General features: G+C 38.0%; 1 protein-coding gene across 1 annotated transcript in view; it reads left to right on the top strand.

The window, feature by feature from the left end:
- ATP6AP1 (ATPase H+ transporting accessory protein 1) overlaps positions 1–16,301 on the top strand; it is a gene marked incomplete at its 5' end in the record, with an annotated part of 50,691 nt that extends 34,390 nt beyond the window's left edge. The window contains 4 exons of the mRNA XM_041405519.1: positions 3,128–3,369; positions 3,950–4,003; positions 10,638–10,875; positions 15,597–16,301. Of these exons, the coding sequence (XP_041261453.1) occupies positions 3,128–3,369; positions 3,950–4,003; positions 10,638–10,875; positions 15,597–15,806 (744 nt within the window). The remainder of the gene's footprint in view (positions 1–3,127; positions 3,370–3,949; positions 4,004–10,637; positions 10,876–15,596) is intronic.
- Between the last annotated feature and the right edge of the window lie 2,591 nt (positions 16,302–18,892).

Below are 18,892 nucleotides of genomic sequence, written 5' to 3' on the forward strand. Positions count from 1 at the left end.
AGGACAGTTTCTTATTCTTGATGTGCACACTTTAACACAGCAATAAGAAGTCAAAAAACAAATTATTGAAACAGAAGAAACAATACTCTATTGAACTGATATTCAAAAATCCCATGTTGTAGCCAGTGTAAAATGTAATCTGTTTCTGTTGTTCATTGCCATTCATCATTTCAGCAAATGAAAGTTTCATTTTTACAGTATTTTCTATGGTTTTCTTATGTGTTTACAACTGTTTGATTTATATTTGCTTTCAGCTATAATTTCAAATGTATAAAATGGCCCCAAATCTTTCTTCTTGTCTCTAGCCACTCTGTGTTGGAAGAGCCAACAAAATTGTGGCAACAACAACAAAACAAGTAATTTTGGATGTAAGGTCTGTTTGCTTTGAAAAAGGTTTCTATGTTGGTGTATCAAAATGTTCCCAGATCTGCTTCCTTTCTTGTTTTCAAGAGAAATGATTCTGAATTAGGAGACTTGAAAATCAGATCAAAGGGAAGAAGTTTGTTCAAACTACCTCTATTGCAGGTTCAGTTAGTAATTACAACATTCCATTGTGGTCTAGGAAAATGTAAGTTCTTGGTTTCCTGTACATTATTTAATCAGGTCTTGCTGTTGTTCACTGCATGACTGAGATCCAAAATGCCACTGATAAATTCAGAGAATAAGACAGTGATTCACACATCCCTCAGTTCAGATTAGCTGAAGGAGAAGAGCACACTGAACGACAGAATTAAATATGGTGTAATGACTGGCAACACTTCCACGAGGTATTGTTCCTAAATAATCTAATTTGATTTACAGTAATTCAGTGTCAATATAATCCATTTGTCAAGGAAGTGTCTTGTAATTTATAGTTTAGCATGAAATATATGACATCAGAGAATGATTTTGATTCAGTAAACTCATGTTTGTGCAGCAACAAAAGAAAAATAAAATGTTCCTTAAACAGAGAAACAGGGACATAGTGTGGAAGCTCTCAGCTTCCCACTGGAGTTACCTGGAAGGAGCAACTGCTGCCCTCAGGTCTCCAGTGGGTCCCAGGCTGGGCTGTTTCAGAGATCCTTCTTCCATCCTGAAGACTAACTTTTTAAGTATCTCTCTCTGATTTCAAGAATGCTTAATTCACAGAATCACAGAATATCTGAGTTGGAAGAAGATTGAGGGATCCTGTTAATGCTCATTTCCCCAAGTTTTGGCACAGCATCTCATTGCTTATCACTGGACAGCCTGGTTTTGTTCCTTTCCCCCTTCCAAGCTCATTTAAGGCTTTGTCATCGAGCTCCAGTGGCTCCTGGGCTAGAGCTCTTCTTCCCCTCTGGGCTGTTGCATCCTGTCAGGTGTCACTGGACCACATGTTGAGTAGATTATCCCATGGTCAGCAAACAAAATTTTTCCACTGACACCAACCTTGGAGCCGTGCATTGACCTGATGGATCTGCCTATTCCTATCAAACGAGTGGATTTCTTTGTCTCTGAAAGCCCTTCTTTCCAGGTTTACACTCTTTTGGTTCACATGCTTTCTGAGAGAGACAGGGAATCTGTATGTAAGAGCCTCATGGCAAAGTACTGCTCAGAGAACAATAGAAATAAAGCTGTAGTCTTATGATTATATTTTAATAGCTTTCTTTTTATTTTAAGGTACTTCGACCTAATCCCCAAAGTTATCCCAGTCACAGTATCCAATGTAGCGTTGTTTTCAGCTCTTAGCAGGTGGTTTTTAAAGCCCTCTTTAGATGATACATGGGCCCCACAAAATAAAGTCAATAGTTAGACAGGATATAATTTAGACTTCAGCTTGTCCTCTCAGTTTGAAACAAAATGATTACATTTCAGGAAAGTCTAAGGAAAGATTTAAAGTTTTATATCAAAAGTTGAATATTTTCTTTTGTTGTACCCTCTTCTTTTAAAGAACATGGTATTCATTTAAAATAATGCTTGTTCTGATCTATTTGAAAAGGCCCTACTCTGAATTAAAAAGAAATTCATAAAGTATGCATGTATGGGAGGGGAAGACTGCATTCTTCACTGGAGCATTTACTCAAAGGGTTTTGATGCAGCCCATTCTGGTTAATTGATAGAATGAGGTACCTGCAAAGACAAGCTGTAAATAACAGATGGCCAATGGTTTACAGAGCAGCCGTTCAGGTGACAAAATCTTCTGGGGCTCCTCTCCACAGACAGGTGATAAAGTGATATTATAGTCTCTGTTTTTTAGAGTCTCAGTCAAGGAAAATGATCCTTGACTGTCTTTAAAACCATGAAAAGTAGTTGCAGGCAATAGCTCCACATAATTACAGTTCTGATAATCCTTGTAACCTTTGTGATGCCTTTCATTTCTTGTGCCTTAAAGTTATACAAGGGTAAAGGCCACTTGTAGCATACAAAGTGGTAAAGCTGACATGGGACACAAAAGTAGGTGGAATATTCCAGATACGAACAGGGTAAGAAGTGAGGAATAAGATAAGAACAGAATAAATTTGTTGTGTGGTAAGGTAAGGTTGCTTTAACTGTTGATATCTGTGGAACTGCTTTACCAAGGATGCTCTGGGCACATTTTTTTAAAAGCATTGCCTACCAAGTGGAATTCCTGGAAATATCCAAAATATTAATGCAGATATCCTAAATTCTTGGAAATGTCCTAAAAGCAGATGTGTCTCTTGTAGGCTGATGTTCACTACATCAGCCAAATGAGTGAAAGTCTTCTTTTTCCAGAAGCCATCAGAAGAGTCTAAAAATAAGCTTGCTGTAGCTAAGTAGACTGCTGTCTTGCTTGTTAAAATGAAGACAGCAAAAACTGTTACTGTTACTTAAGGGTCAGTATTTTCTTCTGGGAAAAAAAATTCTTCTACCTGTTAGCACAAATGAATTCTACTATCTTAAGGCAACACAACCAACATTGTTTTACATTCATTTGCCAAGTATCAGTGGTGCTTATTTTCACATGTGGACACCTTGCCTTGGGAGCCTCATTAGCCTCCACTCCAGCAGTTAAACAGACAGTAACAACTGTTGAGGTTGATTGAGGGTTTGAGAAGAACAGGTGCTCATGGTACAGAATGGTGAAGGTCTGTTTTCTACTGAAATGATTCTTACAATGGGATGAATTGTTAATGTGTTGTTATTCCAGATTTCCAGAAGAACTGATGTGGTGGCAGAAGTAAGGCGACAATTAATGGCTACTGAGGAAGATGAAAGTTTATCATATCCTCCTCTGAATGTAACCACTGGAAATGATACATGCATCCTTTTTTATGCTAGTAATTTCAGCCTCAAAGCCAACAGTTCCATTTTAGTAGATTTGACAAATGCAACATTTTTAACACAGAATGTGGATATTTCTGCCTCTGAGTGCTCAGACAGCAACACAACGTGAGTAGCATAAGAAATTTCATATCATAATACATGTAATTCTGAAAAATTTCAGAAATATCATGTAAAATCTGTGCTATTTCCATTGTCTTCTTCTAAAGCATAAAACTTTAAAAAAATGTATTCTTAGAAGAAAGAAATTAAGACCGCAAAAACTGTTCAGATGAGGCCTGTTATTTTCATGATTATTTCTTCTTATGTTCCCCGCTTCCTTGTTGGTTTGTATTTGGTCCAGACAGGTTTCCCTGTGCCTGATCTCACAATCACAAAAATCTCCACTGGCATTAATGAGACCATAATTTCATTCCTTTGAAGGGGAGTATTGCCAGTTACGAGGTAGTAACTCAGCTAGAAGTACATTAATGAAACATGATCTCTGTTTTCCTTTACTTTGAAGGCATCTGCTCTTGGGTGAATAAAACCCTAGAAATATTTAGTCATTTTTTTTATGTACTGAACCTTTGCTATATGACTTTTGTAATTGCCTACTGATTTACAATATATCGCTCAAATTGAAATGTCACAATGATCTAATTAAAGCTGACTACTCTAACATTAAAAATCTGTTTCTTATTCTTAGACTGTCATTAAAATACACAAAACCAGTGAATGGAATCAGCAGCCTAGAGATAAGGTAACTTATGATTTATTTTATATAGATCTTTTGTGGTTTACAATGCCTGTTAATGAACTAAGAACAAAAATAGGGGAGAAGTTAAATGAAAATATTTTTTAATTTATTATTTGCTTTCTCTTCTGAGGAGTCACGAAGCAGGAAAACAATACAGTCTTTACACAGGAGATATATTATTATTCTCAGGTAAAGTTCTGAAAAAATATTGTAGGCAAATATCCATACTGTAAGCTACTGGTATATGCAGCTTCCTGTTTTACTTATAGGGTTGTTCCACAGTCCTCTCAGGTAAATCTAACTGTGATTTGTCAAAACTTTGAGGGGTTGAAGTCTACCTGCATGGCCAGGGCTGTATTGAGTCCTAATGTGGATTGTCAGTGCCCTCTGCTAGGGCTTGCTTGTGGTTAATGAGGGGTGCAAAAAGTTTTAAAGTCTTTGCTGCTCCATGCATGGTGACAAGACCATATTTCTCCTACTATGGCAAGAGGGAAGAAAAGCTAGGGAATTGGAAGACCTGGGAAGAAAAATCAAAGGAAAAATCAAAAGAAAAATATCTCTGTGATCATTGAATCCAGTCTTTAACCCAGAACTGCCAAGTCTACCATTTAACCATGTCCTGAGTACAACATCTTCTAAATATCTTCAAGGATGGAGATCCAGCCACTTGCCTGGGAAACCTCTTCCAAGGCCTGGCAACCCTTTAACTAAATAAATTTCTCCTAATAGCCAACTTAAACCTCCCCAGTGCAATTTGAGTCCATTTCCTCCTGTTCTTTCTTCTTACTTGGAAGAGGAAACTAAACCCACCTCACTAAAACCTCCTGTCACGTTGTTGTAGAGAGGGATAAGATCCCCCCTGAGCTTCCTCACCTCCAGTTCCCTCAGCCACTCCTTGTGCCACAGGACTTGTGCTCCAGCCTCTTCAACAACTTTGCTGCCCTTCCCTGGACATGCTCTGGTACCTCAATGTCCTTGTGTTTTTGAGTGGCACAGAACTGAGCACCAGATTCAAGGTGTGGCCTCACCGGTGCTGAGTGCAGGGGGACAATCCCTGCCCTGCTCCTGCTGGCCACACCATTGCTGACACTGGCCAGGATGGCATCAGCCTTCCTGGCCACCTGGGCACAGGCAGGCTCATGTTCAGCTGCTGTTGGCCAGCACCCCAGGTCCTTTTCCACCAGGCATCTTTGCAGCCACTCTGTCCCCAGCCTGTGGTGCTGCCTGGGGTTGTTATGACCCAAGTGCAGGACTTGGGTGAACCTCATACCATTGGCTCTGGCACATCAATCCAGCCTGTCCAGATGCTCAAATGAATAAATACCTTTGTTTACACTGAGACAGAAAGACATGCTGTGTTAAGGTAAAAGGATCCCAGAAGAACTTGAGGTGAGTCAGTGATGTGTTTGGAGTGGTATCCAGAGTGCATAGAGACACTTGTAGTCAGTATCAGAGATCATGACAAGTGGAAAAAAACCAGACATACACCTCCCTTCTCCCTCAACCAGCTAGAGTCCTGTAAGAGAACATACTGTACAGATGAGATTGCTGTTAGTACAGTATTTTTACTTTTTTGACTATTGAAGTTAGCTGTTTATAGGATCCCTGGGACTTGTCCTTGGTGATGCCTTGGTCTCAGTAATATAAATTATCAAAGAGACACCTATTTCCCTAAACACCTTGGGGAATTAAGAAAATATTTTCCTTGGATCCCATTTAAAAGATACTGATCTCAAACCAAGACTCTACCCAAGTTGTATTTTAATTTTTACTACAAGTCCCAAAATATCACTTTCTCTGGTGCTGCCCTGATGCTCTTCTGACTGCTCTTTGCTCCTATCCTACTCTGATAGAAACAAGCCCTCCAAAACACTGCTCTGATTCTCATTCTTCATCTTTGCACACCCTAGCACAAGTCTTAGCTGGTCTGCTGTAATCTCTTTCTGTATGAATGAATGTGGTTGTTTCCTACATTTGTCCTGAATATGGCTATCCTCAGCATAATATAATCTTTTTTAGTAAAATTACAGTTCCAAAAAAAAATAGTACAAATCACAAAGCATCCTATGGAGCATGACACTCTGCTTCAAAACTAGTTCACAGCTAGATCTTAAAGGTGTTATTTCCTTTAGTAGTCAACAGGCTTCACTTAACTGTACAATGGCAAATTGCAAACCTTGAGACAGTACTATAGAAACAAAATCCTTTTTCAGTTGAAACATTTATCTTAGATTTTGTTTTCTGCAGCTGGCAGAAGATCAGATGTGATGTTAGTGCACACATGGATTTAGTGAAGATTATTTAGAGTTATTTTTAGTAATCTGTTTGTTAAAAAGTTATACATTTAATTAATTAATGGATGAAAAAATTAGTGTGGTCATGAATCTGAGTTGCATCTGGAGAGAAGAAATTTGAAGCAACTCTGCAGAAAAACTGTAATTTAAACGAAAATGCCAGTACAAAAGGTGAATGGTTCATGTTTTCTTTCTTTTTCAGGAAAAAAAATTATATCCTTTGAGCCTGTTGTAGTAGAGGCAGAAATATTCACAAAGTCTCTCTTGACCTGTGTCTCTGCTTGAACACATTATAGCTAAATACAAAATGCATAAACAGCCCTTGAAGCTGGAATAAGAAACTCAGGCTCCACAATAGGTGAGGACTTGAAAAGAGAGCTCAGGTAGGGTCCTGGATGTTTTCATGCCAAGCAAATAAGACTAGCATAGGCTGGCTGTGTTTTGCAGGAGAATTTGATTTATTCCATTGGGCCATGTGTGATCCAGGTTTTTAATAGACCTTCAGGACAAATAAACACAAATATGCCTAAATTGATCAATTTTTATTTATGACACAGGTGCTTAGAAATATAAAATGGAATAGAGGAAGAATGCAGGGAGCAGCTTCCAGGGCAACTGTTTCTTGGACCTCCACTATGCCTTGGCCTGTATGTGGGAGATAGAGACTGACTGCCTCTGTATGGCTTTTTTCCCCTCTCCCCTTAACTTATTAAGCTGTCTTCATCTTGACCCACAAGTTTCCTCATTTTTACTCTTTCTGTCCTCCCTCCTGTCCTGTTGAACATGCGGAGTGAGCAAACAGTTAAATGTGTCCTTGGCTGCTGGCTGGTATCAACCCATAACACCTCAGAGCCTTTATAAATTAACAATGGTTCTAAAGACTTACTTGATTATTTTTAGTTTTCTGTTGGATAGTCACTTGATGGGACAATGGTGTCATTTTAGGCCTCTGTTAGCCACCATAATACAGCAGTGCATGCTATGTAATGCAAATAATAAGACACATGGAACAAAACCAGAGCAAGCCATTGACTTTTTTCATGATTTGCTAACACTGTATTCACCTTGTGTATCTCAGCATGTCTCGTCAGAGCTTCTAAAATCTATAGAGATATGTTGCAACCTCTGTTTTGCCCCCTGGTTAATCTTGATTTGATTTCTTTTTCAAGATTACAGCTTGCTAAGATAATGGTCTGCCTTAACAAACAGGACACAAGCTTGGCAGAGAGGTGGAAGGAACAGGGCTGAGAGCCATGACTGTACTTCTTGCCTCTGTAAAGGATAGCATATCTTGAAAGTGACTCCAGAGAGGACCATGTTCAAGTAGCTCAGTTTATTCTTCAATAAAATAGGTTCTAACTTCAGCAGCATGAGCTGAGCAGGATCCAGAGGCTGCCCCCTTTACCAACACCAGTCCATGCCCACGTACAGAGCAGCTGGTCACATCCCACCTCCCACTGACAGCTGCAAGTGCTGCTCCATCCTGCACACGCACAGCTGGCACCTCCCTCTCACTCTCTCCAGCAGCAGCTACAGCCTCACTCATCCTCCTGCACTTGCTCTGGGAGCTGAGCTGTAAGGGAGTGGTTGTGGAGTTGTGATAGTGTTAGGAAAGTAAGCTACAGCTGCAGCAGGAGTGGGAGCACTGGGCAGTAGTCCTTTGCTGGAAGGAGCACCATCTCAGTTCTCTCATAAACGGATCCAACTGTTCAAGCACTTGTCTGTCATTTTCTCTGGGAAAAAGTGTCAAAGTGAATGGGAGTGCACAACATTAGTGTTCCAAACTTACATTGATACATACTTGACTGTTATTGCTGCTCAATGTATAGAAGAGAGCAGAGCTGACCCAAAAGACATGTTTTAAAGTCTTTTGCTTAACAGTTGTGTTTCTCTTTGAATATTTGAAACAGTAATTCTAGCTATCTTCCGCTTCAGAAATACCTCTGCTTGTAATGATTAGCCACAGGAGACACAATCAGTGGTGGTGGCATTCAGAGTTCATATGGTTATCTGGCACAAAGGGAGCCTGGCCCATGACCAGGAATTTTTTGTGCCACCATACATAAAGTACATAATGTCTCTAATGTACATAATTGTCTCTAATGTTTAACATGAATGTAACATTTCCTTAAGAAGCCAAGGTACTTTCAGTTCTGCAGTTAAAACCTTTGTTCTCTCTCTGCTCTGTATGATTAATTTGCTATAATGTGCTCTATTTGCTATCTACTCATTTGAGAAAATGTTGAACTAAATTAAGTAATTCAATAGATTTTTGTTGTTTGAATGCCTTTTTTTCTTGTAGTTTAATGAACTATATTTACATCTGTTATCAGTTAAGTGTGTGCTTGCTGGAGGCTATTCACTGTTAGTTGTTTGGAAAAATGCTAAGAATAACAGCCTTCATTACTAAGTTAACTGTGATCAACTAGTTAACCAATTAGAATGGCAATTCTCATAAGTCTGCAGGTATCACAGTATTTTAGTCTTTGGTGTAACACAAAGAGACAGCATTCCCTTCAAAGTCATTTTAGACTGTATTCACATACATGGCCTTACAAAACTTTTTGTTCATATGGTCAGTTTAAAAGGAGTTTCCTTCTTTACCATTTTTCTCATCTTATCAGCAAAAGCACAGACCACACCCAGCCTCTGTGGTTGTCATAAACATTTAAGTAATCTTCTCAGTGTTTATAACTGGCTTTCAGCTAGTGCTGATAGCATTGCTACTGGGGCACCATGGAAATTCTGTTCAGATTGTACTGTACATCAGAAAAGGTTCCTTTCTTCTAGCAATAATATCAAGGTTTTAGTTTTGTAACTGTATAAGAATAGAATATTTTCTATCTATATTTGTAAATTTGGACTGGATGGAATTCTTTTTTTTTTTTTTTTTTTTTTTTTTTTCACTGATGCTTGCAGCTCAATGTTTTTTGGGTAGAACTGTTCAGGCTTAAAACATAAAGCATGCCACAAGAGCAAACATCCTTTTTTCACTTCAATGACACTGTGTTCTGGAATTCCTTCTGAGCATTTGAAACCCTTGAGGTTTCTGAACTTGCCTGAATCAAAAGCCACTGATTATTAATAAACATTTTTTTAAAGCATCATTTGTGGTTAGATTCTATGCTGCGTGGATGACACAATATTGAAAGTAACTAATTTGAACAAACAAGCAATATTCTACAGAGAGAATATTTTCTCTATGTACATATACCCTAGAGAACATAAAATAGTTTATATTGTAATAGCCTCATTTAAGATGATTATACTTTTTTTTCTAACCAATCATAATTGCATCTAAGTTATTACTTCAAATTTTAAAGTGATCATACAGTGTCACCCATCATGGATAGACACATTAGAATATTTAATTTTGTATCAAGTATTATTTATTGATAAATATATTTCTCTTCTAAATATTTTGTGGTTACCAATAATCAAAATAAAAAATCAGCAAACTATTTAGAGATACACATGCATAGCCCAAGTAGGGTTAAAGCATCAAACAATGTACACTATGGGGAAAAGTCTTTTAATTTCCTTATGAAATAGCTTGAATGCCTGAAAGTAACTGTATAAAAACTGGTAAAGAGTAGCACATGATCTATAAAGGATCAGAATGTACTTCTGGATGTCTGGATGTTCTCACTTATGTCTGTTGGGAGCTGTTCAGACTGCATTGGTAGTAACATAAATTCCATGATTATAAACTGCTGCAATACTACACATACACAGATGCTTTCAAAATTATAAAATAATTTTTTGTGCCTAGCCTACTTCAAATTGTGAAACTATAGCTGGCAATTCCTCCTGACCCACCAGTGAGAGAAAGCTCTGTCTTCTATGCCAAATTCAGACCTTTGCAAAGGAAATTGCCATTTAGGCATTTGAGCCAAGAAAGAATTGCAATGGTAAATTAGAATGCTTATCATGCCTCTACCTATAAGAAAAGCAATTTTCCAAAAATCCCATAAAATGTTTATTCAGAGCCACTGCAGTCTTACTGACAATTTCTCAGCTTCGCCTCCATTTATTATAAACTGTTGGTAACTGATGAAATACAGCACTGGCAGAAGCCCTTGAAGAATGAAACTGCATTTGCTTCTTGTCTGCCACCATTACAGAAAGCTGTGCTTGTGAGGTGAAACTCTAAGTAGTAAACACATTCACAGAACCTCTTCCCTTGAAACAATCTCAATGACATGGGAGGCCATGTCATCATCAGCCATGATGTTTGCAGCCAGCAATGGTGAGCCTTTATCTGTTACTTTATCAAATGTATATTAATTTTTTTTCCTTCTAACCTGTTGACTTTTTTTTTTCGTCCTCTCTTGTGTTCCTAGGTTTTTAATGACCAACAAGTTCTATGAAGTCTCGGCTAGAAGATGGTCCACTTTAGATTTAGTTGAGATTGTACAAGATGGAGAAAAGTTAGCTAACTTTAGTGTTTCTGGCATCTCTGCCCCTGCAGAGTATTCATTTCATTGTCAGCTGGTGGGAACAAGCAATCTCTATCCTGCAAGGCTGGTTCCATCCAACGATGAGGCAAAAAATTGGGATATTTTCATTTCCAAGTTGCAAGTGAGTATGTGTTGCCATTTGAGAAATAACTCCAAGAAATATTACTTGCTATTGTAGGTGGTGAATGACACACATTCATAATGCCCTAACTTTCATTCCAGCCTGAGGGAAAATATAAAAGAAAAGCTGTTTCCCTAGGTGAGCTATTCAGTAGAGGGGTAAAAACGAGGCCAGTTGCTGAACAAGGAAAACATGAAAGCACAGCTTTGAAAAACAAAACTGTGAAGTTGTCTACAGAAAGAAAACTCAATTAAACCAAATGTGCTTAATCAGGCAAAGAATGGCTAAGTCCTCATGCCTGTTTAATGAATTGGGCTGCTCTTGGAAACAGGGGCCTCTTAGGTGGGTGGCTTTATGCTGCTTGCTTTGTTTTCATTTGATTTCTTGGTGTTTTGTTTACCTAGGAAAGTACAGCTTAGTGTGGCTGCTGTTTTCAGTGACATGGACTGTCTGTACTCCTGCAGACAGAAACAAAGCCCAGTGCAACTAGATTTAATGGGAGGCTTGCCATGGACTTCCATCAGGAATGGTACTAGTTCCTGCATGACCCAGAAGCAAAGCAGATGGCTTTTTTTGAATGACACGTAGCTTTTTTGCTTATTTAGTAGTAGTTGAGACTACATAAGTGAAGTGTAGGTAATTACACCTTTACTCCTTTGAGCTTTGCTCTTAAGAGAAACATAACATTTATATCTTAATATTTCACTAAGGGATCTCTTTGATGGAAGAGATGATGAAAATAATAGGAATAATTCCAAACTGTACTCTATTTGTCAAACATGAGCTAACCCCATGATAACTGGATACAAATGCTGTATTTATAATTTTGATAACAAACCAAATCTCAATAATCTGACTCCAGACTTGACACTTCACCTTAAGCAATGGCAATCTCACAGAAAAATCATTGGTGCTTAGATTTATTTTCCACACATTCCAGTATCATGTCTCACCATTTTTTGAGAAACAATGTTGCAATACATACCAATGTTGTGAAGGTTCTTTATTATGTTATTTATTTGTAAAGGCCTGAAAATACCATAGCTCATGCAACTGTACTTTGCCTAATAAACTCTTTGGAGTTAGGGTTTCACATCACTAAGTTATGAAAGGACATGACCTATGAAATTACAAAGTGTATACTTACCACCTCTCTTTCCTGTCAGTTGCTATATGCACTGATATTACTGCTTTCTTAAAGCCTAAACAGGCCTTGCTCCAACCTTAGCAGGCATCCTTTCATTGTGGTCTTAACCAAGAGGAGAAGTAGTGGTTTCCCACCTTCCTTATTGATTTGGAACAGCAGCCACTTCCACTGTTCAGGCAACAGAATCTCCAGTTCCTCTTGAGAAAGGGTTTTTTCTCTGATCAAATCCTAAACATAGAACACAACCTGAAAACTCCCAGTCTGATATTCTTCCGTGGTGTGAGAAAACAGAAGGTCACCATTCTGGGCTCATTTCCAAGTTCTGTCTGACCTAGATCATACTTTTCCAGGTATCTTCCGCTGATACATACTGAAAGGTGGTCTCAGTATCAGTCTTTGTTATTGCATAGGATTTACAAACCCCCAAACTCTATTGCATGGTGAAAGAAGCGTGTGGGATATGCTCAGTAGTTGCAGCCAGCACAAAATCTTGTTCCTGAAACTGAGAAACATGATTTTCATGTCAATGTTACTCAATGAGTTAGAAATCAGGATCCAGTGCCAATCAAACTGGCACAATTGCACTTTGCAAGGCTGGGTCCTGGAAGCTGAATCACAGAGGAGCAATGGCAGCTGCACAGGGAAGCCTTGCACAGCTTCTTCCTAGGCAAGGTTGAACTGGTGTAGCCTTTAACTTCAGTTCTGGAGCTGCCTCACTCACTGCCATCTAAGAGAAGCTCTGTGGGATGCTGGCTAGGCTTGGTCACAGCCTGGGATGCCACCAGACCTCTGCAGAGCACCAAAACTGCTCTGGGTTTGGTAGGGGTTTGGTTGTTGTTGCTGCAGGAATGGCTGTTCTAACATGATATCTTCTGTGCTTTTGAGGATCTCATATTTGTCAATGAAGTTAAAGACGAGGCTGCCAGCAAAAACACTGCTTTTCTTTAGTATGTGCGGTTCAGAAGTACTTTGAAACCCACGAAAAACTGCCAAAACTTCAAAATCAAGAATATTTGTATTCTTTGTAGCTAAAATATTTCAAAGTTCAAAAATTGGAAATTTGGTGTGCACTTAAGAGGTATAAACCCAGCATATTTTACTTGAAGTTTTTGTAAAGGCCATATGATGAGAAATCTACATTCAAAAATATTTAAAAATTTACAGTAAACACAGACTTGTATAATCAAGACAAATGACTGGTCTAAACACCAAAATCAAAATTTCCACTGGACAAAGGCCTGTATACAAAAGACTTTTGCATTCATAAATATTAGAGAACTACATTTAAGTATTTTTAACTTTTCTGTATATGCTGCTAAGATTCTCATTTTTGTCTGGTATTTAACACCTCCAGAGAAATGATATAGCTTCAGAAAAACAATAAAATAACCCAGCATATTCTTTATCTCCTTCCTAAAAGAAGACATAGCATTTTAGGAATGTACAATTGAATCATTCACCTAGATGGTTCAAAAAGCATAATTCTGATTTAAAAATATATAAGACCACTAGAATTGAAATAATAAATTTCAGTATTTCTGGCTCTAAATCAGGAGTGGCAAAGCCCTTCTAAACTGAATATACGTGTTAAGTACTTCAGAGAGTCCTTGTAAATGTGGTAGGAAATTTGTATTGTTTTCCAGAATTTCAATCCATTTTTTTGAACACAAATTAAATAAACAATCATCTTCTGTCTGTTTTTATTGTCAATAAGTCTTTCAGGTTGCATTTTAAGATTCCTATTCACATTCTTGCTTGTGGTCAAAGCAGTGGCTTAACAAGCAAAGGCTTTTGCAGTCATGTATTCTCTAAAGCTGTGCAAATAGCTGTCCAGCCCTGCAGCTTATGCTCACTAATCCTACTTTAATCAGAAGTCTGAGCACCTTTGGTGAAAGCAGACAGTCTTTGCGAGTTAGCTACCATGATTTGACTTGGAAAGATTCTTCTAAAAGGTTGAATTAATTGCTGAAATTGTCTTCATCTCCACATTATCTAAAGAGCCTTTTGTTCCTCACATCAGTTTTATTAATCACCATTCTGGAAGGTCATTGTTCATAACACACATATTACATGAACATTAACTTTAGGGACATGAGACATGCCTGACTACAAACCCAGAGTGTTTACTGGTGTGTTTGTTGCATGGTAGATTTGTTCAGTTTGTACTAACACCTTTCCTAGGAAGTACAAACTCTTTTATTACCACAAATATTCTCAAGCTTTCCATTTTTTTAATTGTAAATCATAGAATAATTATGGTTTGGGAAGACGTAAAAGTAGAAATCCATGATCTTCTGCTTTTTGCTTATTGCTGGGTAAGAGAAGTGAATTAAATAAATAATCCTTTTGAAATTTGATTTGATAATATTTTATGGAAAATAGTAATTTTTAACATCGTTTCTTTAGCAGTGGGTTTATGATATTTGGTGCTTTCCCTACACACCCATTTCAAAGATTCTCTAAATGTATAAGAATCCCAGTCTTAATTTTTCTTTATAAAATTATTTAAGAATTAATCACAATGAATTAGATTAATTCTTTCCTTTCTCTTCTTCCACCAGTTTTGTTCCCTTCCTTCTAAAGGAATCAGTGCTTATGCCATTATGTGCATGTTTGTAGTTGTCTTCCCTTTCTTCATTGTTTTCTAATCCTTTGATTGGTTTAAACAAAATTTCTAGGACGTCAGCAGTCTCAAAGGCATTCAGTTTGTTGATATTTTGGTACAATTGGGATCCAGACAGAGAATATATCTCCACATTGGTTGATTTTTCTGAGGAAAATAATATGGTCGGAGGACAGTGAGTGATAGACATTGTGAATTCAGTCAAATCAGAGATATTACAAACTTTTCTAACTTCTGGAAAAGCTTATATAGGTTTTATAAGTTAATAGACAACACATGCCCCATACCTCAATAAAGCAAGACTTTCCTTTTGTTTTGAGTCTTTGAATTCCAAGAAGGGAGGAAGAAAGATTTCACAACTTTTTTCTCCTTGAACTCTCACTAAACTCAGCCAAAAAAGGTCACCTTTATTAGACGTGTTTTAAAGTAGGTTCTAGGAATTTTGTCTGTCAAGGACAAAAAAAACCCTCAAAACTGTCAGACTATTTCAACAAATCTTGTGATCTAAGGAGTCTTAACTCTCATTCCTTTGAGTGCTTTGAGTTTCCTGGTTCTGAAGTGGTCATAGAGCTGATGATCTATGTATACTGTATATTATCAGTATATTGATAATACTGATTATGTGAATACAGAATACTGATCAGAATGCAATGAATGCAGAATATTGACCACATGTCCCCTCTGGGACTTTACTTCTATAAGTAATACAAATTTCTGAAATGGCAAACCTACTGCTTACCAAAGAAATGGATTCTACATCTTTACTTTCCTGGGTGAAAAGGAGATCTGGAAAATTGTTTTGCAGAAATTCTTTTTTTCTCACTCTTTTTTTAATGGGCAGGGAGTGTGATTGATAGTTAAAAGCTGTGGGTTTTTATAATTACTACATATATCCTGAAAGTAAGGACTATGCTTAATTGCACTCTTCTATCTACTTTTCTTCATTTTCAGATTCAAGGCTTCAACGTTACAAACAACCAGTTTTCCTATGCAAGTGACTGCACAGGTTTCTTCACTCCTGGAATTTGGATGGGCTTGGTGACATCTATAATTTTACTGTGGATCCTGACCTATGGAATCCATATGATCATGCAGCTCACAACAAACAGCAGATTTGATGATCCCAAAGGTCCAGCTCTGTCAGTTCCTCAGACAGAATAGCCGTGGATTGACTTCATGCCACTGTGGCTTTCCCCAATCTGGTGTTTATGATTTTTATAACCTTTTTACTTCAAAATATGTTTAACTTAAAAAGATATCATAGGAAAACCAGATAATGAAACTACATATAAAAATGATCCTTGTGCTTAGCAACAATAATAATTCTATCTGTTATTATGATCATTTGTTAACAGCTTTTTTGTGTTAAGTTTCTGAAGTGAGACTGTAGATGACTCTCTCTGGCTATTAGAAAGACCATTAAAAACTTCCTTCAGATTAACTTCTATTGGCAAAGAAAACATGCCAAGACACAGATAATAGGGAGGGATAAAATATTTGATGAGAAATTATATATTAAAAATACTGGTCTCTCTAAAGGCTCTTTAGTGTCATGATGATGCTATGTCTTAGGAAATTTTAACTGTGTTTTGAAATTTTTTCTCTTGAGTAAAACGTTCAGAAATGTACAGAACTAATAAAGTATAAGTCACTAAATCAATGGTCCTGAGGAGTTTTTTCAAAATATATCACTTTGTTCAGATGTGGTATCGCAAAGGAGAGTGGGTAGATTAAGGTTTAGCTTCCATCTGCTCTTATCTTGCACTTGTGAGAATTATGTTGAGTAACTGACTTGTGTTTGCTTTAGCAATGGACAGCTGATGGGAGGTCAGGCAGTGGCAGATAGGTCCTTGTTCAAACTGATCACAAAATCAGATTTGGTGTCATGGCAATGAATGCAAATTTTCAAGATGAGAACTTATTATGATTCAATGGGCTGGTTCAGACAGCATCTTAACAGAGATAAGGTAGTTTTCTTAGCCTCCTCCATTTTCCAGGCATCTTTGGAAAAGTTATGAAGTTCACAAAAAAAAAAAAAAAAGGAAAAATAATATTATATAAAATTATTAGAAGCACTGTGTCAATGTACTGTTTAAGTCTGAGCATTTAATGGTAATCTCAGTGCTTCTAGAAGCCTGAAAACATTCACAGTGTTCTGTATTCTTCTGCAACTAATAGAAACACTACATCTTCTAATTGGGTAAGCTGATTACTGAGTGAATTACTGAATTTCAGGTAGAACTAGGAAATAGTAAAAGAGCAATGGTAAAATGGTAAAAATTGGTAAAAATAAGACTTTTATTCTTTCCTCTGGCATGTTTTTATGACTGTGCCTGTTCAATTAATAGTTAAAACCCCCAAAAATATCATTTTGACAAAATTACATTCATGAGATGAGAAAAATTTCTAACTTTTCTGATCTTGATCCATGTCATAGTACAATGATACAGAGGAAAGACAGTTAGAATCAACTATTTAACTAGACAGACAGTAGTTTCTATCCATAATTTCTGGGTGCCACACTTTTATTATGCAGTCCAAAAAGTAGATTAAATGTTGTCTGAAGCTATTCCTTCTGAATCATTCAATCCTGACCTGTGAAACAAAAGGAAAGTGTCATATAAGTAGCAGAGGTGTCTCTCATGCTGTAGTATTTTTCCCAAATGTTTTTCAGAACGTGAAAAAATGCATTTGATCTACACAGAACCTCTGTGTTAGAAAGGCATGTTTTCTTTGCACAAATTAGTTGCCAGGAGACAACTGGACTGGTTCTATTAATTCTCCCTTCAAAGCAAATTGTATGAATGTGACTACGGAAAGTTGACATAATGGTCATGTAACTATCGCTAGAAGAGGGAAAGGCTATGCCAAGGACTTGATTCATAGAAAACAGCTTTCTTAGGACTTTTATCTAGCTAGCTTCAGTAAAATTTGGAAAAGGTTTTGTTCAACAGTGGCCATAAAAAGAACTGAGGAAGAGCTTTACCAGGCCACCTAGCTTAGGAGTCTGTCTCCAGCAGTGGTATGAGTATGGAGAGCATCTCTTGGTGCTCCCTGCAGGTGTTCTCCATTCTCCACCATCTAGCTCAGGCACTTCCACAGCCAGAAGTGTTGCCTTTGCATTTAATAACTCTGGATATAGCTATAGCCCATAAATCTGTCCAGCCTGCTCTTGAGCTTGTGGGCTCTCAGGCAGCTCACATTGTCCTGATGATATTATGGCACTGGGAATGCTTATATCCTCTCTTGCTTGCCCAGGATGGACTCTGGAGAAGAGGGCGAGTAAACAGTCTCATATTGACTGTACCATGAGGAAAAGATTAGCCTCTTTCAGAAGAGCTGTTTGATGTGTTTGGTATTACACATTGCAAGGTGAATGTGAAGGCATTTTTAAAGGAGAAAAGCTTTTTCTTCCCACCTTCTCTCACACCAAGGGTACCATGCTTGGCAAGTAGGGCCTGTGGAGGCATATAGTCTGTTTCTATAGTGACTTGGGATGTCTTTGTCATGGAAAGATCAAACCACAGGCTTATCCTTGTGATGTCTGTGCTGGAAAACACGTCAGGAAAACAGGAAAAGAAAGGAACTCTCTACAGCTCTAGCTCTCCTTTGGGCCAGGTGGACTGGGCTCTGGGGGCAATGGCCTGTCTGTCATGGAAAGGAACTGCTCTCTGCCCACATGGAATGGGTTAACCTGGGCTGGCTGGCAAGTGCCCACCCTGCTGCTCAGGCCTCTTCTCACAGGGGCCACCCCTGCTGACACCACCTGGACACAGACATCCAAAACCCTGCCTCAGAGGACCTTGCAGGCTGCTGGAGCCCCCATGCCCTCTGCAACCCTGTGGCTGCCATCACACTCCCTTGGAGACAAGGACAACGGATCACTTCGTTCAGCAGGGCTGGCTTCCTCCTTTGGAAATAGGACTGCGCCTCAGGAAATTCTAGGAGGATTTTGCACCTGTCTGTGTTTGTTTCCCTTTCTGAATAAAGTTGAAACCCTGTATTTCTAGTACCCTGCGTACTTCTGATTTCACAATTCAGCTTAATCATAAATGTACTTGTTAAAACATGCCTGTTTTGGGAGCTGTTCCAGACAGAATATTAGCTCTGTCTGGAAAAGTGTGAGCCTTTAGGACTTCTACCAGACTTCACTGAATTTATCAGAAGTACTGACTTCTCTATGTGCTAGCTCATTTCTCTACCAATTAAAAAAATATACAGTAAAGATGAAGGCAATAATGGATAAG

Source organism: Onychostruthus taczanowskii, unplaced genomic scaffold (assembly GCF_017590055.1).
Source record: "Onychostruthus taczanowskii isolate IOZ18803 unplaced genomic scaffold, ASM1759005v1 scaffold23, whole genome shotgun sequence".
In the NCBI taxonomy this organism is placed as follows: Eukaryota; Metazoa; Chordata; class Aves; order Passeriformes; family Passeridae; genus Onychostruthus; species Onychostruthus taczanowskii.